Source organism: Jaculus jaculus, chromosome 9 (assembly GCF_020740685.1).
Source record: "Jaculus jaculus isolate mJacJac1 chromosome 9, mJacJac1.mat.Y.cur, whole genome shotgun sequence".
NCBI lineage: Eukaryota > Metazoa > Chordata > Mammalia > Rodentia > Dipodidae > Jaculus > Jaculus jaculus.
Window position 1 is genome coordinate 64,820,134 of NC_059110.1, and position 27,538 is coordinate 64,847,671.

At 38.2% G+C, this 27,538-nt stretch overlaps 1 protein-coding gene across 1 annotated transcript in view; it reads right to left on the reverse strand.

The window, feature by feature from the left end:
* Unc5d (unc-5 netrin receptor D) overlaps window positions 1-27,538 on the reverse strand; it is a 673,473-nt gene that overhangs the window by 6,312 nt on the left and 639,623 nt on the right. Inside the window, exons 16-17 of the mRNA XM_045159517.1 lie at window positions 25,470-25,634; window positions 16,417-16,595 (exon numbers count right to left, since the gene is read on the reverse strand). Of these exons, the coding sequence (XP_045015452.1) occupies window positions 16,417-16,595; window positions 25,470-25,634 (344 nt within the window). The remainder of the gene's footprint in view (window positions 1-16,416; window positions 16,596-25,469; window positions 25,635-27,538) is intronic.

Below are 27,538 nucleotides of genomic sequence, written 5' to 3' on the forward strand. Positions count from 1 at the left end.
GTCTCTGAATATATTGTAGCAAGTGAAATGTACTTCTCAAAGCAAGTTTTAGATTTATTCTTTGAATTTACACAAGCATACTTATTGTAGTATGTCCATATTTTATATTCTCCTTAATTTTAATAGATATAGTAGCATATTAGCTTCATTAAAATAATATGGCTGGCTTTGTGATTAACAGGCACCCTATTAAACTATATTCATTTGCCTTTGATGGAAAATTTTAAGTGCAAATAAAACCTTACAATCTTAATGCAATAGGCTAGCCTTAAAAGATAATTTCATGGTTTTACTGGGTACATGTGTATAGATGTAATATGATTTTTAAAAACTTGTCCATTTGGTCATCTCCATACCATACCTGTGAAATTATTTAGAAATCAGGTCCCATTTTTCTTTATGGTAATCCTGATGTATTTTGATACAGGCAGATGAGAGCACAATTTGAAGAAACATCATTACTACTATGAAATAATGGAAGCTGATTTTAAGCAATTGCCTGACTGAGTTAGTTTCTTTTTCTCTCCTCTCTGTTCCCTTTTCCCTTCTTTCTCTCCACTTTCCTCTGTTTCTAACTCTCTACTTCTCACTTCCACTATCCCTGAAATACAACCCATTGATTAGCACAACCCAGTAATCCTGAATATTCAGGAGGATGCCTGAATAAAAACTTTCTTTTCTTTCTCAATAGAAAAATTTAAAGATGTAGATGTTTAGCATGCTTATCTTAGTGACTTCAAATTATTAATTCATGAAATTTAGACCTGTGTCATAGACTTTTCAAAGCATTGTCAATTGAAGTAATTTACAAAATTAATATTTGCTTTTGTGGTGCCAAAAAATGTCACAAACTAGGCAGCAGGAGGACCTAATCACTGGCTTTAGGGGTTTACTTCAGAAGTGTTCAGTTCCTTTGCCCTGCACTCTTCTCTGCATTGTTTAATGGATGCTGACCTGCCAAACATGGAAAGACAACCACATGCCAAGATAACTAAATACATCTGCCCTCAGAAGTTCATGGAATAGTAATTGTTTATTTAAGTAAATTTTATTTTCTGAGCTTAAATGCTTCCTGTACACCTGAGTTCCTGGCTGTTTTATTTTTGGTAGGGGTGGGGAAGTAGGTTGTTTGTTTTGTTATGAAAGGTTAGTTTCCTCTTTCAGAGACTTACCTATCCCCATCCTCTGGCCCTAATTTCCCTGTCCAGGCATAGGTCAACTGATAAGGCCACTTCTTTATAGAATCTTAGTTTTCAAAATATACCTTAATCTGATGATGGAACTTAGATTAGATTTAGGAATTTTGGAAATAGTTATTGGGCTTTAGGTTTCATTTCAGTTGTATGAGTTGAGAGTAGAAAGCAGAGTTGAGGAACAATGGTAAAATTCTGCATAGAGGGTCTTGATAGTAATTGCAACACAGAGTTCATTCTATGCAAAGGAAACTGGCTGCTAGAGATACCATCTTTGGTAGAGTGAACACTTTCATGACTTTCAAATGCAAATATATTAGGAACTAGCATGTCATATGGAAATTTTCAGTCATCTGACAAAGAAACTGGGTGGCCTGAATGAAAGGAAGGATATTTTTGAAGTAGGCTATGCCCTGAGGGACTGTACTAAGGAGCTACAAAGGGCACATAGTACTTACAAGTACTCTGTATAGATCCCTTTTGTTCAGAATTCCAGATATCAGAGCTGTTCTTTTAGGGACTCAGAACTGTTCTTTCTACTTGCAAGCTGGAAGTTCTTGTGGTAACTGAGAAAGAATGTCACCCTAACATCTGACATACATGTGAGCTACAGTCCACATGCTTAGCACTGAAGACCCACATATGAAGTACAGGGCATAATTCCATTCATAATTTTGCTTTCACTCAATACTATACATCATATGTGCCTGAAACCTGAGGGCAACAGGTTTATTGCTTTTGTTCTAGAAACTCTTCTAAGGGCAGTAGTTTTGTTTATGTTCAAGAAATTCATCATTTTTATCTAAATCAAAATTTTAGCCATTAGAAATCATATTTTAGGGGTATCTTCTTTCTGAGTAGGATGTCAGTATAAAAAGTAAAAACTAAGTTGAGCTTCCTATAATAAGTTGGGAAACTTGTTATTAGAACAGTGCATACACTGACTGTGAAGGATGGAATCGGGACTTGAAACACAGCCTAATGAAACAGGATGAGTTTTTCTGCTATCATCCTAATTGTGCCATTCAAGGAAAGCCTCTTATGTTACCCAAAGCAACCCTCCATAAAATTCTTTAAATGCGAGTAGAAGAGAACAGCCATCTGTACTGAATAGCAATTACTGGATTCAAATGTGGTCTACTTGTCAAACTTTATCTCCAAACTTCGAGCTCACTGAGTATTCATCAAAGAGCAAATCAGGGCTGGAGAGATGGCCTAGCGGTTAAGCACTTGCCTGTGAAGCCTAAGGATCCCAGTTCAAGGCTCAATTCCCCAGGACCCATGTTAGCCAGATGCACAAGGGGGCGCATGCATCTGGAGTTCGTTTGTAGTGGCTGGAGGCCCTGGTACACCCATTCTCTCTCTCTTTCTCTCTATCTGCCTCTTTCTCTCTCTGTCATTCTTCAATAAATAAAATAAACCAAAAAAAGTTTAAAAGAGCAAAGCAGACCTCAGAGTAAAAAGAAAGTCAGGGTTTCATTTGCTAAGCGGTAGCAAGAGGTGAATCCTACAATAATACACTTGTCCTGGGTATCTTCCTGTGCAAAGATTAGTTTGGCTAAATATACCCCACTGCACCATGGATATTCATTTGCTAAAAGGGAATGAGAAGGCATTTCACTTTTTGAAAAATATATTGAAGCCTCAATTTCTGGAAGACTATGGGTTTCCAGATGAGAACAAAGCCAGCTACAATCTTTCTTTGTTTTATACCTTATGGGATATGCATAAAATTTCTCAATTTGGGGAATAAAAGTTGACTAAAATTACCAAATAAGTCTCCACTTTTTTTTTTTTTTTTCAAGGTAGGGTCTCACTCTGGTCCAGGCTGACCTGGAATTCATCTCAGGGTGGCCTTGAACTCATGGCAATCCTCCTACCTCTGCCTCCCGAGTGCTGGGATTAAAGGTGTGCACCACCATGCCCGGCCACTTTTCTTTTAATTAGAATATATCATGGAAAAAAAATAATTCAAATTAAGTAAATTTTCCTCTCCAATCACCTTGAGACATCCTTAAGAACTCTGAGGACAAAGTCAAATGACTATCATTTATACCAAGAAAAAAGAATGCAGTGTTAATCCGCAAGGAGGAAAAGATGGAATATTTATTCCTCACATTTTAAAGCTACCCAGTATAAACTTCAATAAAACTTCACAAATATTTTGAAATAAGTGGTACTTTAAGAAGCACTCTAATACATAAGGTAAAACCATTCCTATGACTTTACACACTTAAATTATAAAGACATACTGACTCTATCAGCTTTCCAGTACTATTTGAAATGGCGTATGAGAAGAGGGTCACGCAGGCTGTTACGGCCTTGGTATGCCCATCATTTCTGAAACTGTATTCACTTAAAGGAGGAAAAACTATTCCTTCAAAGATCATAATAAATGTACCACTACCTAGAACGAAAAAAAAAAAAAAAAAAAAGCACCACTCCTGTCAGCCCTTAGAGCTAACACTGGGGACATGAGAACATAAAAGCTGTTTTTCCCTTTTGGATGGACCTCTACCACTTACAAACACATATAGAGCTTGTTCATGGCTACACTTTTCCCAGGGCTATGTCTTTTCTGCTTCATAGCAGCAGGCAGTTTCATGAGTCATTGACTGCAGTGGAATGAAGTCCAGATTTCCACTACTCTGCTATGTTCAGGCCCTCTAGCTTCATTGGAAGGACTTTTAAAATTTCAGATCCAGAGTAAGTCCACTGGGCTAGAAATGGAAAATCTGATTTAAGCTTCATTGTACTTTGCCTGCAAGGGCCTACATAATGCTATTGCTCTGTGTATTAATTTTCCTTAGAACAGGCATAAAGTTGTTTTTTGAAATGGAAGCCGCATATGCTTTCTATTACTTAAAGACTGGGATGTGTTTTCTAGCCTCTAGCCTAAAGAACCAAGAAAGCTGAGTTAGGTAAGATCATAGTAAATCTCCAAAACAGGGCTAAAAATGAAATCCACATTTGACAGGCATCTTGGCCTCATGTTTGTCCCTCTTTCTTTTCTTACCCTTTTCACCTCCAAGGCCAGCTCTTGGGATGCTCTACCTTCAGAGATTCCACACAGCTGTGTGAATCTAGATTAAAAAGCTGCCTTGTGACCTCCTATTTTCCCACTGCCCTCCGGTCATTTTATTGCTCCTCTGCTTCCAATGAAGAGAGTGGACAGAGAGAATGAGAACACATGCCTTCAAAGTGAGAAGAGATTTTGCTTCTCAATTAAGGTTCTGTTGAAAAATGTGATGGAAAACAAGTTGTTTCGGCACCATCAATCAGCCACAGATTTGAAGACTTTCATAATTTTTACCATATCATCCATTAACCCAACACCTGAAATACATTTTATTTTTTACCCAATAACTAACAAGAAATGTTTCCCTGGCATTGCTTCCAAATGTCCAAACAAGTCTACTAGTGGGGAGGCTTCAGGAAAAGCTGTTAATTAAGATGCAATTCTCTTACATTTTGGCTGCTTCACCTCTATGCATCCTCCCATATCTCATGCACCTGTTCCCCTAGCAACGTGGTCAAGCTGGTTATATTTTCACAAGTTTCTGGCATATTGAGCTCATGAGACCATATAAATTCTGCAAGACCTAGAGGTAGAACTTTAATTAGGAGGACCAGAGGGGAAAGATTACACTACTTCATAACACTGGCTGTGGAGCCCATTTTCTTTTAAGATTAACTTTCAAAATCTCTTGATCCATATTTATATCAGTTCCACGTATGAGGAGGTAACTTTATAGGGTCAAGTATACTGTCCTATGAAAGAGTTCATATTAGTCAAGAGATATTTACAGAAGTTCCTCAAAGCTGATAGTCTTATTAGTGTAGGCTTAATTAAAATTTAAAAGTAAATATCTTAAAGCACTATGCCATTTAAATATGGGACTGCTGCTGATGTAGGTATTTATGTGTGTAAGTCCTCACCAATCACATGAGGCCCAGAGTAGTGGAGAATAATTACAGCAGAAATTATAGATAGACTGTGCAACCTTAGCTTTGATATGCAGCAAATATGGCTGCTGAGTAATCGTCAGTATTTTCTCATTGTATCTTTAACTGCAACTGTTTCCTGTGGCATTCTTTTCTTGCCTCTGTAGATTATTCAGTGTGAGTCATATGCTGGGCAATGCAAGGCTTCCTGCGCTGCCAGCCATATAGCACCAATATCCTTTCTCACAGTCTCATCAGTGGCTAAACCTGTAACTTTATCCCTTGTCTTCTCTTTCACATTAAGATCTTCAGATCTAAGTAGCCATTATTCTTTTCCACAAAGGGCAGATTATCATCAGTGACATATGGATGGATACATTTGCCAAGAGAGGACAGAGAATATTTTCACTGAACATTAAATAAAAGCAAATATTTCCTCACTTCTCTTTTGAAACTCCTCATTTGCAATTTGATAACTCTTACTTTCTTGGCTCAAACACTTTGGGACATTGAAAAGAGAAGGAGAGTCAGGGAAAGGTGTAATATGAGAGATCAATAGAGGTGGTTAGAAAGACTATGGGCTTGGTGATCATCTTTCTGTTGTGACCCCAGAGTTGATGGAATCTTAAGCCACTGAAATAGTTTCCTTACCAAGTGACACTTATAAACTGACAATTTCAACTTCTCTATTTCCAATTTATTAGTTTCTTACTGTATTACTTCTAACCATAAGAGAACAAACTCAGTGGCTTGGGATAACACAAAGGGACATTGTGATGGACTGCATATGAAAATCCTTTCCATATCTGTGATATGTTTGTTTTCATGAAGGAGAATATATATTTAGTTTTATAAATAAAAAATATAACAAGACCTTGAGAATTTCTATAAAATAAGACTGGAAATAAGCCAACAAGGTGCTGGGTGTCTGGAGCCATCCTTCTCTTACTCTGCCTCTCCAGTTATCTTGCTAGCCATGAATGTTGAAACCATAGCCTCCTCTCTTACCAGAGGGGTTGTATGTGGAGTTGAAGGAGAACTGTCAGCTCCAGATATTATTTTAATAGAGCAACAGTTCTAAGGAAGTCTTATTCAATAAGGGCAGACTTCTGGAAGTCAAGGCTTAGCAAATTGTGGACTGGAGGCCAAACATGGAGCACTACCTGCTTCTGTAAGCACAGCTCACCAGAACACAGCCAGACACCCTTTGTTGAGGGGAAATTGTTTCTGGCATTTTCATGTGACAGGGCCAGAAAGCTGAATTGTTGAGTAATGGAAACAGATATCATATAGTATAACTAATTTCTGCTTGGTCCATTATAGAAAAAATGTGGCTGAGTGTGGTGGCACACATATTTAATCCTAGCACTCGAGAGGCAGAGGTAGGAGACTGTCATGAGTTTGAGGCTACCCTGAGACTCCATAGTGAATTCCAGGTCAGCCTGGACTAGAGTGAGACCCTATCTCAAAACAAAACAAAACAAAAACCAACAAAAAAAAAAGCACACCTCCCCCGGTCTGGGTTCCCTGCATTGGTCTGTGTTCAGGCAGACACAGTGGTCTGGAGTGATGAGGGATCCTCCCACCTCCCTGTTTTAGGTTCCCTGCATGGACAGTGTGTGGGTGGGTGCAGATGTGTGGAGTGAGTAGGCCAGACCCCTGTTTCTGGGCTCCTCACATTTCCCTGGTTCAAGTTCCCTGAGCTGGTCTGTGTGCTGGAGGGTGCATCTCACAGAAAGTAGGCCAGATTCCTGATCCCTGGCTACTCCCTGTCCTCTGGTCCTGGTAGATCCAACTGTGCCTTGCTTGGGGAGGCCTGGTCTCTCTGTGAATTATGGAATCAGGCCTTTTGCTCTGATGTCCTGACTGCCACTGGGTACCAACATCCCTGTTCACCTGAGTCAGAGGGTGCATGAGGCCAAAGGGCAAAAACTTGCTTCCTCCTCAATAAAATAAGTCTTCCTAAAATGGGTAAACAATGATGCAAAAAAGCCAATGAAAGAAAGCAGAGATCTCCACCAAAGCTGCCTAGTCCAACAATGGAAGCCTCTAATGAAATCAACAGAAATTCATTCTCCAAATGAAAACACAACCAAGGAGACCCTGATTTAAAAAAAAAAAAAAATCACTGAAATGGCAGCAAACCACCAAACAACCAATAATGCTATCAGTAAAATTGAACAGAATCATCTTCTAGAGTATTTAGCTGTTGACAGGAGGCTTGATTGAGGAAAATGTTAAAACCCACAAAAGAGAGATATGAATAGATTGAAGGTGAGTCAAAAAATGGAAGATCACAACAACCAGTTGATTAAGCTTAATGAAGACTTGATCAAATGCAAGAATGAACTCTGGAAAGCATCAAGAAAATCAGAACTTAAGTTAAAATCACACCTCAAAAGAAAGATGGACACAATGCAAAACAACACAACAGAAAACAAAAATCAAATAGAAATTATAAAAACCTCTCTAAAATCTCTCAACAACAGAATTACTCATTGTGGAAGACAGAACATCTGACCTGGAAAACAAGACAAAAGAAATTGACCGAGAGGCCAAAAACTTTGCTAAGTTCAAAAATTCAAGTGAACAGAATATGAGGGAAATGTGGGATAGTCTAACAACCAAATATTGGATCATGGGTATACCAGAAGTAGAGGAAATCCAGGGAAGAGGCATAAAGAACACATTCAACAAATTTATTGAAGAAAATTTTCTGAATCTCTCAAGAGAGAGGCCCATCCAGATACGACAAACCCAGAGAACACCAAATAGACAAGACCAAAGAATAAACTCTCTAAGACACATGATAGTTAAAACTTTTAAAAAAGAAAAACAAAGAGAGTATGTTACAAGCAGCAAGAGAGAAACAATTCATAACATACAAAGGAAATCCCATCAGAATTATATCAGATTTCCCAATAGAAACCCAGAAAGCCAGAATAGAACAGTTAAAACTCTGAAAAACTATGGCTTCCAACCCAAACAACTCTACCCAGCAGAAGTCTCCCTCATAATAAATGGTAAGAGAAAAACACTCCATGGAAAAAGTCAACTCTATGATTATAAGAACACAAAACCAAACTTACCAAGAATACTTGAGAACAGAACAGTCAAATAACCAGATCCAATAAGAAGATCACATTAACCAAAACAGTCTAGGCTCAAAAGAGTAAAAAACACAAGAAAGCACCAAACCCCATAAAACACTTCATCATGGTAGGGATTAATTCAAACCTCACACTAATAACCTTAAATATTAATGGTCTTAACTCACCCATCAAGAGACACAGTTAACAGGATGGATCAAAAACCTGGCCCCTTCTATCTGCTGTCTTAAAGAAACCCAGCTCACCATTAAAGATAGACACCTCCTCAGGGTGAAAGGTTGAAAAATAATATTCCTAGAAAATGGAAATAAAAAACAAGTGGGTGTTGCTATATTAGTATCTAATAAAACATACTTCAAACCAAGAGTAATGAAAAAAGAACAAAGAAGGCCACTTCTTACTCATAAAGAGAATGATCCAACATAAACACATTATAATCATAAATATGTATATGTGCCAAACACAGGTGTGTCACAGTTTATAAAAAAAAAATTTACTTGACAATAAAACAGAAATAAACACTACCATCATTGTCATATATTTCAATACTCCACTATCATCAATAGACAGATCATCCAGCAGAAAATCAACAGGTAAATACTAGAGCTCAACACCATACATCAACTAGAAATAATGGATATCTATAGAACGTTCCACCCCAACTCTACAGAATACACATTCTTCTTAGCAGCCCATGGAATCTTCTGCAAAATTGACTATATACTAGGCCATAAAGCATTCCTTCATAAAGTTGGGAAAACTGAAGTAACTCCCTGCATCATGCCAGATCATAATGCTTTGAAGCAAGAAATTAACAAGAGGCACGTCATGAACTCCCCCAGCTCCTGGAGACTAAACAACCCACTTTAAAACAATGAATGGGTTGTGGAAGAAATCAAAAAAGAAATTATAAAGTTCCTAGAATAGAATGATAATAAAAACACAACATACCAAAACTTATGGGACACAATGAAGGCAGTCCTAAGAGAAAAATTCACAGCCCTAAAAGCCTTTATTACAAAGATAGACAGATCCCCAATTAATAACCTAACTGTCCAACTAAAGGCACTGGAAAAACAGGCAGAATCCAACCCAAAGAGCTCCAGACAGAAAGAAATAATAAAGATTAAAGCAGAAATTAATGAATTGGAAACTCAAAAACAATTAAAAAAAAATCGATAAAATGAAGAGCTGGTTCTTTGAAAAAATAAACAAGATTGACAAATGTCTGCCCAAATTGATCAAGCAAAAAAAAAAAAAAAAGAAAAGAAAAGGAATTGGAGAGATGGCTTAATGGTTAAGGCACTTGCCTGTGAAACCTAAGGACCCAGGTTTGATTCTCCAGGTCACACATAAGATGTATATGGTGGTGCATGCATCTGGAGTTCGTTTGCAGTGGCTAGAAACCCAGGTGCACCCATTCTCACTCTCTCTCTCTGTCCTTCTCTCTGTTTCTAATAAATAAATAAAAACTAAATCAGAAAAAATTCATTACAAATATTAGAAGTCTCAAATTAACAAAATCAGAAATGTAAAAGGAGAGATCACAAGCAACATCAATGAAACTGGATGAATTATCAAAGCCTAATTCCAAAACCTCTACTCCACAAAATTAAATAATCTGGAAGAAATGGATGAATTTCTAGACACATACCACCTACCAAAACTAAACTCAGAGCAGATTAATCTCCTAAACCAACCTATCACATCCATGGAGATTGAAAAGGTAATCAAAAACCTCCCCAAAAGAAAAGTCCAGGATCGGATGGCTTCTCAGCTAAATTTTATCAAACCTTCATTGAAGAACTAAAAATAACTTTTCTCAAACTGTTCTGCATAATCGTAAATAAGGGAATCCTTCTCAACTCCTTTTATAAAGCTAGCATCACCCTAATACCAAAACCACACAGAGATGTGACAAGAAAGAGAATTATAGGCCTATATTCCTAATGAACTTAGATGCAAAGATTCTGAACAAAATCCTTGCAAGTCAAATTCAACAATACATCAAAACCATTGTCTACCTTGATCAAGTAGGCTTCATCCCAGGGATGCAAGGATGATTTAACATATGGAAATGGATCAATGTAATACACCTCCATAAATAACTTATCCATAAGAACCATGTGATCATGTCAATTGATGCAGAGAAGGCCTTTGAACAATACAACACCACCTCATGATCAAAACACTGGAAAGAGTAGGCATGGAGTGTTTATATCTCAATATAATAAATGGTATAGATAAAGCTACTAAAGGCCAAAAAGTACTTAATAAGGGAAAAACTCCAGGAGTTCCCACTGAGATATGCAACAAGATAGTGGTGACCACTCTCACCACAGCTCTTCAACATAGTACTAGAAGTCCTAGCCCATGCAATAAGACAGGAGAAAGAAATAAAAGGGATTAAAATTAGAAAGGATGAAGTCAAGTTAGTCCTATTTGCAAATGACATGATCCTATATATAAGTGACATGAACATCCCCATATCAAGATTTCTGAATGTGATAAATTTCTTCAGCAAAGTGGCAGGATACCATACCAATGCCCCAAAATCAGGAGCTTTTCTATAGGCAAAGGACAAATATACAGAGAAAGAAATCAGTGACATTTCTAATTACAACAACATCAAAATACCTTGGAATGACACTAACCAAAGATTTGAAAGACCTATATAATGAAAACATAAAAATACTCAAGAAAGAAAGAGAAGGACTTGAGAAGATGGAAAGTCCTCCCATGCTCCTGGATAGGTAGAATTAATATTGTGAAAATGACAATTCTACCAAAAGCAATAACAATAAAAATACCAGCATCATTCTTCACAGAGATTAAAAAAATGATCTCAAAATTCATATGGAATGGCAGAAGACCATGGGTATCAAAATATATCCTCAGCCAGAAACAAACAAACAAACAAATAAAAAACAGCTCTGGCGGTATCACCATGCCTGATCTAAAGCTATACTGCAAAGTCATAGTGACAAAAATAGCACAGTACTGGAAGAAAAACAGAAACATAGACCAATGGAACAGAATTGAAGCCACAAACCTTATGGAAAGCTGTTTGATCTTTTACTAAGATCCAATAATGTAGACTGAAGGAAAGATAGAATCTTCAACAAATGGTGCTGGACAAATTGGATGACCATATGTAGAAAAAAGAAATTAGACCCACTCATCTCACCATATACAAAAATCAAGTCCACATGAATTAAAGACCTCAATATAAGACATGAAACTCTTCAATTACTGGAAGAAATAATATGAGACACTCTCCACGATTTAGGACTTGAAAAGATTGCCCCAGTGGCCCAGGAAATTAAATAAGCACTCAACCAATGGGACCTCGTGAAGCTAAAAAGCTTTTGCACTGACAAACATACCATAAGCAGAACCAATAGAATACCCACTGAATGGGAGAAAATCTTTACCAGCTATGTCACTGAGAGAAGCCTAATATCTAGAATCTACAAATAACTCAAAAAACTAAACAATAAAATTCAAACAATCCACTCCAAAAGTGGGACAGAGAACTAAACAGAGAGTTCTCAGAGGAAGAATTACAAATGGCTAACACACCCTTAAGAAAATATTCAATATTCCTAACCATTAAGGAAATGAAAACTAAAACAACTATGAGATTCCACCTTATCCCAGTAAGGGTAGCAAACATTATAAAATCAAAAATTAATAATAATGTTGGTGAGGATGTAGAGAGAGAAGATCCCTCATTCACTGTTTATGGGAATGTAATATGGAACAACCACCATGGAAATCAATTTATAGACATCTAAAAAGAATGAATATAGAGTATCAGCAGAGCCTGTTATTCCCTAACTGGGCATTTACCCTAAAAGCTCAACATCTTGGTTCAGAGATATCTGCTCAACCATGCTTATAGTTGTTCAATTCATAATAGCTAAAAATTTGAATCAACCCAGGTACCCATCATTGGATGAATGGATAATCAAGATGTCAAGATGTAGTATATCTATATGATGGAATTCTACTTGTCAGTAAAAAAAAAAAAAAAAAAAAAAAAAAAAAAAAAAAAAAAGACACAATGAAAGAAAAATGGTCTAACTTGGAATAGATCATTCTAAACAAACTCGTATAATCACAGAAAGACAACCATCACGTGGTCTCACTCATCTGTGGTTCCTAACCTGGATCAGCCCATGTGGCTGACATACCTGCATAGCATCTGGAGGCTTGGACAATAGGGAGGGAAGGGCTTGGGGGAAGGTGAAGAATGGGCTTGGGGGGGGGGGCACACAACTGAACTCAAATTGAATTGGTTCCACAGAATTCTGTGTCCTGAAAGTCAGATTAAAAAGTGGAACCCTCAAGAGGACTTGAGGAGGAGCACCTGAATCGAAGGGCCCTGAACAGGGTTAGATAACACCTAACCTTAAATTTCTCCTGTTTTTCTTTTTTCTTTTCCCTTGGTGCTGGCCTTTAACTTCCTGTATCAGGATGTGGTTTATATCCACAATGACCTATTCATCAGAGAGACCTATTAGATCTCCCAAAACAAGACTTTGTCAGAGCACATCATTACCCACCAGAGGTTAATGGTAAGATCCTACTGCTGAAGATACCATATGCTGTTAGCATGGACTATGGAGAGACCTGGTTGGAATCTGGAAGAGAGCCAGTCCCCAGACAATTAACTCATCTAGTGCTGGAAGGTGATACATGAGCTACCATGGGAAAGCAGCCAACATCTGTCCAAGCAACTCAAAATGTAAGTGACTCGGAAGCAAACAACTTAACTTGATGCTCACATAAGTGCAATCATGGTACACAGTCATGGTGGGTAACCAACTGCTCTTTGATTGGTTAAGAGATCCACTCAGTGGAAAGGAAACCATATCTGGAACTGGGAAACAAGTCAGAATAATATCCAGATAATGATTCTGCTTTCCATTGTCAAGCTCCCACTAATCTTGGTCTGTTAGAGGGTCTACACCCTGTAAATTCTATCTTAATTAATATTGGTTATACCAGTGCTGACTTCACTCTCCATTGAAGAATCTGCTTCTCTTTTTCAGATGAGAGCTGGACTGGAGCAGATAAATGACCTAGTCCACTCCACTGTGGTCCCAGTTGAAACCACAAAGGAATTGGGGAAATAAGTAAGAGTGCTACTTTTTTAGTGAATCTGATATAAGCACAAGGGTGAAGGAAATAGACACTGAGGACATTCAACACGTATCAAACCAGAGGTCCAGAAGCTCCTAAGTGCCCATCACTGACTTAAAATGCTCCCAGCATGGCTCAGGGCATTTTACAGAAGAGATAGCAGAAAGATTGTTAGAGCCACAAGTTGGGACATTTTGCATAAAGACATTACTTCTCCCACATATAATACATGACCCACAAATTCCCATGGGGTTGACCTGCATCCCCAACAAGGAAGGCCTCTTCAGAAAAGGGGCAGGAGGAGGGAAAAGATGGTATCAACATATGTTGTTTACATACTAAACATATCCATACCTAATAAAAATTTTTTGAAAAGAAGAAAAAAGAAAAAAAATATGGGCTAGAGAGATGGCTTAGAGGTTAAGCACTTGCCTGTGAAACCTAAGGACCCCAGTTTGAGGCTTGATTCCCTAGGACCCATGTTAGCCAGATGCATAAGGGGGCACACACATCTGGAGTTCGCTGGAAGCCCTGGTGACCCATTCTCTCTCTCTCTCTCTCTCTCTTTCCCCCTTCTTCTATGTCTGTCACTCTCAAATAAATAAATAAAAATGAACAAAAAAATTTTAAAAAAGAAAGAAAAAAATGTGCTAACCCCTAGTTTAAATCATTCTCAGTATAGTTAATCTGGAGAACAAAGACAAAAATTGATGTTACTAAATGGAATATGCTAGCCATATAGATATCAAGAGAGAAGTGGATTCCATGTATTCATGCTATTCTGATTTGGCATGTATCATGACAATGTGAAGGTGAATGACTAGTAGTTGTTGAGAAGCTATATACTCAGGCACTGTGTTAGAATTTTTTTAAAGCAAAATAAGCATTTAAATGAGTTATGTCAAGAAGACTTAGATTGTCAGAGAGACATTGCATTGGGGGCAACAAACAAATTAACAAGTACATTACCCTGACACTCAGTGGCAGTGAACTCCATCAGAGAGAACTAAAGTTCATTACTGTCTGGATAGAAAAGACTCTTAGGCTTACTTTCCCGACTTGCTTTGTCACTTCTATAAAGTGCAAGGTCAAAAATGGATGACACATGTTAGAGGTCCCATGTGTACTGGAATGCAGCAAGGCAGAAGCACACATATTCTCATTCCGTAAAAAGATGAGGGCATGCATCAGGCATATTGACTTTGTGGAAATTGTTCTCTAAAGGTAACAAGAAAATCATAGCCTTCTAAAATAAGAATGGATTAGAGACTTAATACACTTCCGATTCTACATTTACTGCATCACCACAATGAGAAGCATAGCGACAAAAAGTGACCTGTTTACCCAGAGTGACACTGGTAGCAGGACCAGGACTATTACACATACATTTGAGAGTTCCTAACCGCCAACAAAATGCCATCTCTCTCCCTCTCTCTCTCTCCCTCTCTCCTCTCTCTCTCTCTCTCTCTCTTTCTCTCTCTCTCTCTCTCTCTCCCTCTCTCTCTCTCTCCTCTCTCTCTCTCTCTTTCCCTCTCTCTCTCTCTCTCTCTCTCTCTTTCTCTGTCTCTCAATCTCTCATTCTCTGTCCATCTCAAATTATATCTATGTCAGTTTTTATTCTGTGTCCATATCAATCAGAGAGTAAATATGAACTTGACTTAGTAGTTGTGGTGTTTATGGGTTGTTATCAAGAAAGAATATCATCTTTTGGGGCTGGACAGATGGCTTAGCAGTTAAAGATATTTTCTGCAAAGCATGATAGCCTGTATTTGCTCCCCTAGTACACACATAAAGCCAGATGCACAAAGTAATGCATGTGTCTGAGTTCGTTTGTAGCAGCAGGAGGCCCTGGCATACCCATTCCCCTCTCTCGCTGTCTCTATCTCTCTCTGCTTGCAAATAAAATTTTAAAAAGAATATCATATTTCATCAAATGTTCTGAAAAATATTTAGCCTAATTTTCTTTTCTATACAGTCATATTTTTGTAGGCCTCCAATTTTAATATATGGCTCTGGCTTTCAAAGAAAGCACCTGTTTTCCGGGGCTGCCTGTTTTCTATAAATTTACTTTTCTCCTGCAGCAGTGTTTCATCTTGCCTCCAAGATGGCTCTTTGTTCTTGGATTCTGGATCCATTCTGAGACAAGGAGGAGCACTCCATCTTTTCCTGGTAAACATCTACCTTCTCTTTCAGAGAAGCAAGTCAGGTATGATGTCTAGGAAAACATGGAAATAACAGAGCTAGCTGGACAGTGAGAAGAAAGGCTTTACCTAAAAATAAAAACATAAAATTTTTTAAAAAAGAAAAGGAAAGTAAAACAACTTGGTAAAACTCACTCTTTTCTGGTAATTTTACTTTGAGGTGCGTAGAGAGAAGTTAGTGGTTTCTCAAGGCCTCGTCCTTGCAGACACCCTCTTCAGTCCAAACCTGCCTGCTCATGGTTGTTGCTACCAGCAATGCCACCTCTGCCTTTCCTCTTCTCAAGAAGCTCTCTGTCCAACTCAACTTCACTGCAGTGTTAGTACAGGAATTGGCAGCACACATGTTCAATAACTTGCTTATTTACTCTCCTCTTCCTTTCAGAAATAAGGATTGCTATCTAACATCCTTTCATTTCTTTTTGTATTGAGCACCCAATTATGTAGACATGTATTTATAAGGGCTAAAACCATGCCCAAAGTCACCTGGCAGTGGGGAGGAGGTGCCTTGTATCTCTGTGACCAATTTAAGTTGTGCTGTCATCAGTCACAAGCATCAGATGACATAATCTAATGCTCTATTTAGATGACCCAAATAGTAAATGTGGAGATAAGACCAGGACCAAAGTAGGGCCTTTCCATAGTGTTTCCTGAAGCAGGGGGTGGAACAAGAAAAGCCGCACACCATTACAACAGCTAGACCATATACAAATCAGGATCAAAGAAATCCACAGACATCTGGTCTGCATAGTCACCCCAGCTCATTTTACTTTTTAAAGTTCTCTCAGTCAAAATATCTTTCAAAAGCTGTCTCCCAATTACCTATTGATGCTGTTTTTCTGTGCTAACATCTGCCAGTCCTTTCCTTTGGCGTTGGGGGTATCAAATGTGGCGCAAATCCGCTGTCTGATGGAGTAGGGAATTTTGAAGGCTTTGGGGCCAGTCTGTGCAGGGAAAGCACTGTCTTCTTGTGCGAAGAAAGTGATGGTTTCTCGTTCGCTCTATAAACAAAATAAGGGGTTCATGGTAAGACCCAAGGGAAGCATTGCTGACATTTTCACTTGTGAAAATATGTGTAACACACATGCACACAATGCTTGCCTCATGTGCTGGACACATAAAATATATCTACAAAGCTATCTTTTCGTCTAAAATAGGAATTTACTTCTCTTAGTGGCCTAACAAATTTTGTCCTGGAGATTTACAGAAGCTTTTTCCACTCAAAGCAGTCACAGCCACCAGCTTCTCCCATCCAATGAGCTGGCAAGTGAGAGCAGCATTAGATACTTTTGTTTTAAAGCTCATAGGGATAGATGATAATGTAGTAAGAAGTTATACTGTGACTTATTTCAATATGTAGAAGGACCCTTTGATAGTCATGACCAAAGATGCATGGGCTGACCAAAGCAGTGGGCTGGGGAGTTCTGAAGAGAACTAATGGGATGTTAATAACGTTTGTTCTGGTCCCTTGGCCTAAATTTGTATAATTTAATGATAAATATCTTGGTTTCATTTTAGAATTAAATCCCTTTGATGAAGCAGAGTTAGCCAGAGACATTAGCTACCTTAGTTTTGTGCAATGCATGGGCTAAAAAGGCTTCTGCCTGATGTCTGTCCCCTCTATTCTAATATAGAATCTGGTTACAATCTGGGATTCATTATTTCATTTTTCAGTACAGCACAACCATTAGGTTATTATATCAAAAATCGAACCACATGGAAATATGTCAGTTTGTAGTGGCTTCTGGTAGAGTCATATAGACTAATAAACTTTTAAGAACTCACAAATATCTGGTTGAGTAAAACACTTACTATATTTTGTAAGTGAATTACCTAATAGTTGGCTTTGAATTAAAAGATATTTTTCTGGATGGGTTTGACCTTATCAGGAAACTTTCAATAAAAAGCAAGGGATAGCTCTTTCTTAGAGCGCTTTCTCTCTCACTCTCACTCTCTTTCTTCCTCTTCCTCTCTCTTTGTCTCCTCTCAGCACTTCTTTTGGTATTACTGGGGACTGAACAAAGATGCTCAGGCAAGGGAGGCAAGTGCTCTGCCACCCAGCTGTATCCTTACCATCCCTCCCTCTGGAGGCACCATCCATTGGCCAGGAGGAAGGAAAAAAGCCATGTTGTGAGCTGCTCATGAAAGGGATGTATGGCTAGAGCTGAGAATGACCCATAGCCTATAGCTGGGAAGGTAGTGGTACTTTACAAGCTTGAACTCTGAGCTGCAAGTGAGGATATTTTCCTGGCCTACACCTTTATTTGGCCTCTGACAGCCAGACCAGAAAACCCAGTTATACAGTGTTTAGACTTTTGACTTATAATAAGTGTGTTTTGCTTTCTATTGTAAAATTGTGATAATCTTTCATGCAGGGAAAAAGCAATGCAAGTAGAAATTAAAGGAACAATTCTGAGACAAGGGTAAGGGGTTTGTCAGGATCTCTTAAGCACCAAGCAGCAAACCTTTGCATGAGGAATATGTATGTATACCTTGCATCAAGTCACTTTATGCCTCCTTGAACTGCTTATCTTCCCATGACTTTCAACCTTCACATACCTTCCTTATGTGGGTGCTACAGCCACAGTGACACTTATCAATTGTGCCTAGGCTTACACAATTCTAACAATTCTCATGTGAAGAGTCTTCAAAGCCTGTTAACTGAGGAGATTAGTTGATATGGAAGGTTTATCAACTATGCATTTTGTTTTTTCATACTTGTTGAACACAGTGACATTGTGAAGGCTGTGTTTTGGAAACTCAATATTTGAAAAAAAAAGATTATGTGAGATATTCTAGGATATAGCAGATTCATGGTCAAACACTTGCTACCTTTTATATTCTTGACTTGGAAACCCAAAGTACATGTTATTGGTTAGATAAATTCAATGTACTCACTTCAGTACTATTTCCTGGTGCATTGCAGATAGTGCTTATGCAAACTTTCCTAGCATTTGTGCTTGGCATGATCTAATAGCAAAGGCACAGTTTTAAGAATCAGAAAAATCTCTCTTTAGAGTGACTCTATAATCCTCATGAACAATTTCCTAACAAGTTGTTTTAATAGACTGCACAGAGGCTAAGGAAGTTGGTGAAAGTTTCCCAAGTAATTTTTTGACATATGTTAATCTACAATTCTGACATCAACATTTATAGTTATTTTATTGTTTCAAAACAAGTGCTAAGTGATACACATGGCCAGCTAGTAAGAAAAACCCTGCCTGAGTTTTATACTTCATAGGAGGAGCTGCTTCATGGAGGGAGTGTCGTAGTTGGTCTTGAAGGAGTGGTAGATATCAATTTAATAGACTTCATACAAAGAGGTACTTATTTCAGAAAAGTGGTTAGTTCTGTTCTGACATATTGGATGGTTATAAATAAATCACCTCAGCCTCTTATTTCATAAAATAGGTTACAAGAAAACATTATTTTTATCATGGTTTATAAAATTTCTTTTTGCTTCTAAAATGCTAATCAAGTAGGAATAGCTTCCTTTCATACTTTCTAACTTAAAAACTAGGTAGAAACTAAGGGAGAGGGAATCAGAAATGCAAGAGGAGGAGGAGGAGGTGGCAGCTTTTGTGCAAGGTAACATCACAGACAGCCTGCAGTGTAAGGTGGCACCTCAGGGTGTTAATCTGGAAGAAGGTGGTTTGCAAGTTAAAATACAATGGTCCAGATTAAATAATGGTGAAACATAGAACTGGACCCTGGAAACCTTCATGATGCCTGAAAATTGTCTGAAATAACAGAATTTTAAGAAATGGAAATTGTCAGATCACTTCTGAGCCTGGGTTAAGGACTAGTTCAGATGATTTAAACTCTAAGGAGCTAAGCTTTGTCTTGGCTCTTGGCCACCCTGGTGTATAATATACAGCTGGAGAAAGTAATGTTTGCTACACTTTCATAAGTAGGACCATTTCACTCTTAAACTTTCCAAATTTTAGTATTTCTCACACATAAGGATGGTACTTTATGTATCTTTTATGATGCATTCTAAAACATATCTGGGCCAAGTAATATGATTTATGTATATCTTCTACATCACAGTTTCTGATTGTTTAAATGAAAGATGCAGGTAACAGTAGATATTCATGCTCTGTGTGTCTGATATAAGCAGCTGCTACTTGGCCTGCAAATCAAGGAGAGATTCCAACTACTCTACTTTATGGAAGACAAATTATCACAACTTCCACCACTTTTGAAGGAAGGATAAGAGAACTGCTTGAAGGGAAATACTATAATGTGCAAGATTCCTACTTAAATTATTAAATTATTTCTGGCAAAACATGTTCAATTCTATAATGCTAATAGATAATGATGAAACAAATGCACAGGACTTCTTTCCTCATTTTACAAGTTTGGAATGAATGGTGCTGCTGATTTTACATAGTAACAACTGACATCATTAGGAACTCAAATGGTTATGTCTAAGAGGAAGTCAGCACTCCTAAAAAGATTTAATACTGGACACACAAAGAGCAAAAAGGATATATTTTCTTGATTAGTAATTTTTTAAAATTAATTGTGAAATTTACTGTATGAACATATGGCACATAGTCATATTCCCAAAGGGTTAGACTCTTTCATCCCCTCTCCCCCATTCCACTTGGGGTCCACCTTAGTGTGGTTATTGGTATTCACTGTGGAGTCATGAATGTGCCAGTCAATCTGTGGTGGCAGGAGAGAGGCAATGCCTCAGGGTACTCTTTCCCACCCCATGGCTCTTATAATCTTTCAGCCTTCTCTTCTGCAATGTTACCCTAAGCCTTGATGGGTATATTATAAGTCTCCTCTAGTTGTTAAGCTAATTTTTAAATTTGAGGGTTATCAAAATGTTGCATTTATTATAAAAAAGCACTTAGATAAGAGGCATAGAAAACTGTAGCAGCTATGGTGCTGAATAGAGAACATATACTTTCAGTGAGATGATCACTGTAATGATGTAGACAATGAAAAGCAATAAGCACACATCCGTAGCCACAAGCACACAGCCTTAGAACTTCATGGCCAAATATAGGAAATGTAACCCTAATACAATCTATCCAAGTACAATAGGAATGAGACATTTGAGCCTAAATACAGGTAAAGTTAAGGGAGGAAAAACCCTGGTTGCATCTATGGAAAGCTTCAAAAGCTTTAAATTCATATTATTATAACTGACCTTGCTCAATAAGGCCCCATGACTATCTTATACCTATGTAAATGCAGTCTTTTAAGCCTGGTGACCTTGGTAGGACCCACCTTCAAAACTGATGTATGGTTCCTAATTCAATGATTTGTTAGACCCATGTCTAGAATGTGCCTTTCCTCCTCCCCAGTTATCATAGCTTCTGAGTACTTTCCATATCTTCCTCTGTTTTGCTTGAACCATTTGCTACAAATGTCAAGTCAATTTGGAGGGAAATGAGCTTTTATTGATCAGATTTATGCTTTCCCTATGAGTTAAAAGGACTTTGAGAGATAGTTTAATTAAGATACCATCTGAAGGCATTCATTCTTTCCTTTGTAGTCCACAGTACAAATATTGTTCTACTCCATCACACAAATGGTTAAGGCATTTCTTTGTGCAGAATATTCATTATTTTCTTTTTAGTTTATAGCATGAACATGTTTCTTCTCCATCACACAGATGGCTACATCCCATGTTTTCTTTACTTGATGAAGGAATTTCTCAATTCTCCTATTACTACCTTTTTATACATAAGAACAAATTTTCTGGTGCTAGGATGTGTGTTGCTAGTGCCTGAACCCCCAAAGTGAATGCCCACATTACAGACCAGGCACTCAGTGAGGCTCATTTGGGGTCCTTAAACAATGTGGCTTGGAAGTCTGGTCTCTCAGCTTATATTCTTAGCTCAATGTTTGGACATTGATCTCTGAGGTTGTGTGTGTGTGTGTGTGTGTGTGTGTGTGTGTGTGTGTGTGTGCGCGCACGCGCACGCACACACACATGTACACATACCACTTTTTATTTCCAACTTACACCAACTTACATAGGTGGCATGGGACTTTAACCCAACCAGACAGGCTTTGCAAACAAATATCAAAACCACTGATACATCTTCCAAGCCCCCATGAGATTTTTATATTATATAAAATCATGAGAGCAGTAATATGTAATCTATAGAATAGTGATGGTAATATGACAAATGTGAAAGCAAATAAAACAGTACCTGAAATATGGTGGATTTCAAAAAATAAATTAATCTTATAAAAGTTATTAGTCTTCCTCTAATGTATAAAATGTTAATAAATGAGACTTGCTTTAGATGCATTGGTACGCAGAGATACACATGGAGATAGATAAGCACTGGGAGATGATGGAAAAGCACTGAGAGATGGAGATGGAGATGCACTTGGAGACATAAATACACTGGGATGCAGAGATGCACTGGGATATAATGAAGATGCACTGAGAAATGGAGATGCATATGAAGATGGAGATGCTCTGGAAGATGATGGAGACACAATGAGAGATAGAGATGTACTGGGAGATGAACATGCACTGGGTCAAATGCCTACAGTGATACTTGAAGCAATTAATGCTGCCTGAAATCCTTGACAGGGTTGAAAAGCCAGCAAAATTTACAAAACCAAAAGCCTACAAACCAGTGAATATTGCCTAACAGAATGTGTTTTGATGTCTTCTATTATCCGTATATTGTAATGTCACTTTGTTCTAGACATCTCAAAGTTTATAATAAACTTTGAAGCATTAGAAATGGAATGGACAGCAAAAAAGCTAATTCTCCCTTTGACGCACTTCAAGAATTTCTTTAAGACTGAGTAAGGGGATCGTGGTGTACAACCTTATCCCATCTTCTGTAGAAACAAAACAAAACAAAACTGCAGAAGTTGAATTATAATATCTTGCTCCCTTAAAAAAATCTTTAAATCTAGAGTCCTTTTGGTGACCTGCTACCAGACACTGACAACAACCTGGGGTAGATGCAGCTTTTCATTCTGGCGTTTCATGGGTGCTCTGAATAGCAGGTCTCTTTAATTTCAAAGTTTTTCCTGAAACTTTTGTTTTAGTTTGAAATGTACTATATTAAACATTCTAGGAAATGCTCAAAAAGGAGGATCTAAAAACATTAAACCACAGATTTCTGGATCTGCCTTCCTCATCAAAATGCCTATAGCACAAAATGCTAATTGGGGATAATGAATGCAAATAGTACATAAACATGTCAGTTAAGTCAGCTATAAATTTTAAGACAAAATCCTTTGGAAAGCCATTTACTGTTCAGAGAAACTATTTGGGGAATTAGTAACACTCATTTTGCATAAACAATTAGTTAAAATGAAAATTCAGAGAAATGACAATGTTGTATACCTATAAATATTCCAAGAGAAAAACTTGAAATTGAGTTGTATGTATATGTGTATTAAATTTATTTATGTTGGGCAAACACATAAATATATTATTGTATTGTTAAACATATTGTTATAAATGTATCATAAATATATATGATTATTACATACTGATAAGTATGTATATTCATATTGTTTTATAGGTAAAATATATATTTTTTATACTAGCCAATAATCAGTAATTAAAGCTGGTAAGTAAAGGGATTCAGCCCTCTGCTACTTCTTTACCATGCTACTAAACTATTTAGGAGTTATTGCTGTTGTCTTCTCTGTACACTCAGGCCTAATGGCAAGAGGTCATTGCAAGTTATAGATCTTCAAAGACCAGGTGTCCTTTTGCAAATGTTCCCAAGTGAATTCTCCTTTGACTCATTTCTAATTTTACTTTTCAAAAATGATATGGCCAGGCTGGAGAGGTGGCTTAGCAGTTAAGTGCTTGCCTGTGAAGCCTAAGGACCCGGGTTTGAGGCTCAATTCCCCAGGTCCCACGTTAGCCAGATGCACAAGGGGGCGCACGCGTCTGGAGTATGCTTGCAGTGGCGGGAGGCCCTGGTGCACCCATTCTCTCTCTTTCTCTCTCTCTCTGTCTCTGGGCCTCTTTCTCTCTCCATCAGTCACTTTCAAATAAATAAATAAAATAAACAAAAAAATTTTGAAAAAAAAAATGATATGCCTGGATAAGATTTTTACTTCTTTGTATTTCTGTTTCCTTATTTCATAAAATGTGATTACTATCAAGCCCAACTTAACCTGTCATTGATTGTCATAGGTATCTTCAGAGGGTTGGTTCCAGAACTCCAGTGGATACCACAGTCTGTAGAAACTCAAGTCTCTGTTACAAAATGGCACAGCATTTGGCATAACAACCTACAAACCTCCTCTTGTACAGTTTAGGTTATCTAATATTTACATGTTTACTGCCATGTCGACAGTTGATATACTGTATTTACTGTATTGTTTAGGGAATAATGACCAGAAAAAAATGTTTGCACCTGTTCAGTACAGATGTAGTTAATAACAAAACAGGGGCAAGACAGCTTTTATCTTTTTGTTTTTTAACAAGCAGTCAGTCAAAGGACAGGGCCCAAGAGAAACAAGGAGATTCCATCTTGCTTGTCCAAGTTGAACTAACACTCACATTGGATTCAGTCTCACCTAGATGCTACAAGGAATCCCTCAACAGTAGCATCCCACCTCCTACTTCTCCATCTAGCACACTTGAGTGGGCTAGCCCCTTCTGAGTCAGCTCCCCACCCCCAGCCCACATATCCATCGGGTCTCTCCCTCAATTTCAGTATGGTGACAAGGATCACCCTACTTTGATATCTGCCACACATAAAAGGGTCTGCCACAGCTATAGTTAGCCTTTGACTCTGTTGTTTCCATACTTCAGGCATTAGGTTCTTCTGATTCCTGCTTTGGTAAGCCCTTCCCATTTCCACCCTGGTTGAGAAGGGGAGGAGGACTTTTTCTTTGTTGAGACATTTTTCTGTCTTGGTTTTGGGAACCTTCTCCTTTGTTATTCTTGTCTAAGCTCTGGGCTGTGTCTGAATCTTTTGCCCCAGGCTCCCATGCTCTGCCGTCCAAGTCTTCCCCATGGGCTTCTTCCTTGGAAATTTTGCTATCTCTCCATTCTCCCATCTCCCTTTCAAACAGCAAGGAGCAGAATTCCCTTCTGGCTTGAGTCTTTCTAGCCTTCTCTTAGATACCAATTCTCCCTAGAAAAACTTCGTAATTCACAATTTCCCCTTCTTTAAGTCTGCTTTCTCAATTCTTTGTTAAAATGGATAAGAACCTAAAAGTTGGGTTCACATGCTGTGGAATACCTCTGTACCCCCAAATCCCATAACAGGTTTTCCTAAAAATATTTTTAAGAGGTAGTTGTTTGAATCTGGGAAGGCAGGGTCCATGGATACAGGCTATATATACTAACTGCCTCTTTTACCTTGGCTCGGCACACTATGCCCTTCTTTCCTCCCTCTGCACCCATAGTGGGGTGCTGACAATATTATACTAATGGAGCTGTGTTTAATGGAACCCTAAGCCTGGAGGATATGGGATATATTAAAGACAGCAAGGGTCCCAGGCTCCAAAGTTGAAATACATGAGACAACCAATTCCTAAAACACTAATTAGAACCAGCTAAAAAGCAACCCCGTGGTAATCATGTATCTCAACCACCATGTATACCCATACTGTACCTCATGTTAAGCAGGTATCTCAAGCCTACTTATGAACTAGGAAACTGCTTATATTTGTATATAAAATGCTCTTTTCTCAAATGTCTCCCCACAACTTCTAGGCTCTCTGACAGGTTAAGTCTCCTTGCCCTTTGGGAAGCTCACTTCAATTCTCACCCTGAGAAAGTTTTGTTTCTCCTTATCAGCAATGAAGATTTGTACATTTTGAAGCTCTTGCAGAGCTGAACAGCATGGGCATGCCATCATTTCTATTATTCCCTAGGAATAGAGTGAAAGGGCCTATGCCCTAGGAATCACCTCTAGGATGGATGTCTGCACTTGCAGGATCTGTTCATGGCCTTTGAGCTGCCGGATGCAGATTTTGCAGGACAGCTGGGTGGTGGTGGGTGTGTAGCGCTCCAGAGAGAAGGCACAGTGCAAGGGCTGTCGGTTGCTACTCCACACTCGAGAGAATGGGACTTCCTGCAGTGGACAGAAGAGAGACATGAAGTGCAGAGCCTGTTGGAGCAGAACCGGGAAGAGTAGAGGCTTAATCACAATGATTATGATGATAATGACCATGATTGAGGCAGAAATAATTACCTAAGTGACTTTGGTATAACTGTTGTAGAAATAATGTTCCAGCATAGGCCAAGCAGCACAAAAGTAATTAACATCAATTCCAATTGATAACCTTTGAATTCCAATACTACACTATAAGAGCGTAGATTTCATTTGGTGACATGCACAATTAGAATGAATTCCATTAAAATTTAATCTTTTTTCCACTGAAAATTATTTTTCCCTTAGAAGGCTCTTATGGTCCATCTTTCTATCTAAACCTAGGGTAGGATGATCTCTTCTTAACTTAAATGATAATTATACTGAGGAACCAAATGACCAGAACTTATTGGCCATACCATAAGCTCATGTAGAATCATGCAGTAAAAAAGTACTGTCAATGTACCCAACATAAAATTACTGTCTACTGTACAACTTCATGTGTAATACATCCCACAGAAAGACAAAAATGTGCTGGGCAACCCAAAATTTTCTGATCCACCTACTCCACAGTTAGTATAATGTAGGTGCTAGCACTGTAGTAAGACAAGAAACAAATTATGCTTGGTCTCCAGTCTCAAGAGGTTTAGACAATTGAATAACAAAGGTAATTTTTACTATATTAGAACTGAAATTATTCCTTTTCCTAATGCTAGTGAGAGCATGCCATCAAGGGGACTTTACTCTGGCATGTGATCATCCAATTTGTATTTAAATTTTCTTCATGTGTTAAAACCTTTCTTTCCTAGTAAAATGTTATCAGGGTCCTTGGCACCAATGACTTTGTGTGTCAAGCCCATAAAAATCCTATTCACCACTTTTTTTCCTCATTCTCTCACTTCATTGATTTATTTAATTGCTAAAAAACACAACTTTCTACAACACTGAATCTGGAAAGTGGCAAGCTGTATGAAGCCCAGGAGTTGGAGATGTTGAAGTATGGCTACTAACAAATCTGTCAAGTGCTATAAGAGTGAGGGCCATGGTTAAAATTATTCATTTTGAGGGACTATGAGTGACCAACTTATTCCTGAGCTCTACTGCTCACACTATTTGTGTAACTTGTTTCCTAATTTTTTTAAGAACTCTTATAAATCCTAATGTGGGATAATTTTCTGGGGCCACCATAAAAGGATGCATTTTAGATTGTGTTCTGTTTTAGAAAGTCAGCTTTAGGGAGTCTGAAACAACAGTTACCATACATTTCAGAAATGGATATGAGAATGGGCATGACAGGGCCTCTTGCCACTGTAAAAAAAAAAAAAAAAAAATCCAGACATATGTTACTTTGTGCATTTGGCTCTAAGTAAGTACTGGGGAATTGAACCCAGTCCATCAAGATTTGCAAACAAGCACCTTTAACTGCTGAGGAAATTCTCCAGCCCACTTTTGTAGATTCTTTATCCAGCAGTGAGCCCATTCTTCCATTCTGCTAGTGAGGGACACTCACAGTGGCTTCAGAAGGGAAAGGTGGCATGGAAGCCACCACTGCTTCTCTGGTACCAGCAGTCAGCAAGCAGCTTAGACAAGGCCTATGGGGCCTCTGGATACTCACTAGGCACTGTGTTAGTTCTTTCCTAAAGTTCCTGAACTCACTGCCTCCTAATATGACTAATATCTTTCTCTGACCTCAACTCCATGAGCTCTTTGAAGGTTTCATAGATTGGTCTCTTTTGTTGAAATATCTCAAATACTTCCTGTTTTCTTGAAAAAAAATGTCTCCAATGAATTTTCACTTCTCTTACAAGTTGATATAACTTCTCTTACACTGAACAATGCCAGTAGGGGTACCATAGGGAGGCTGCCATCAAGGGGAAGTGCTGGGG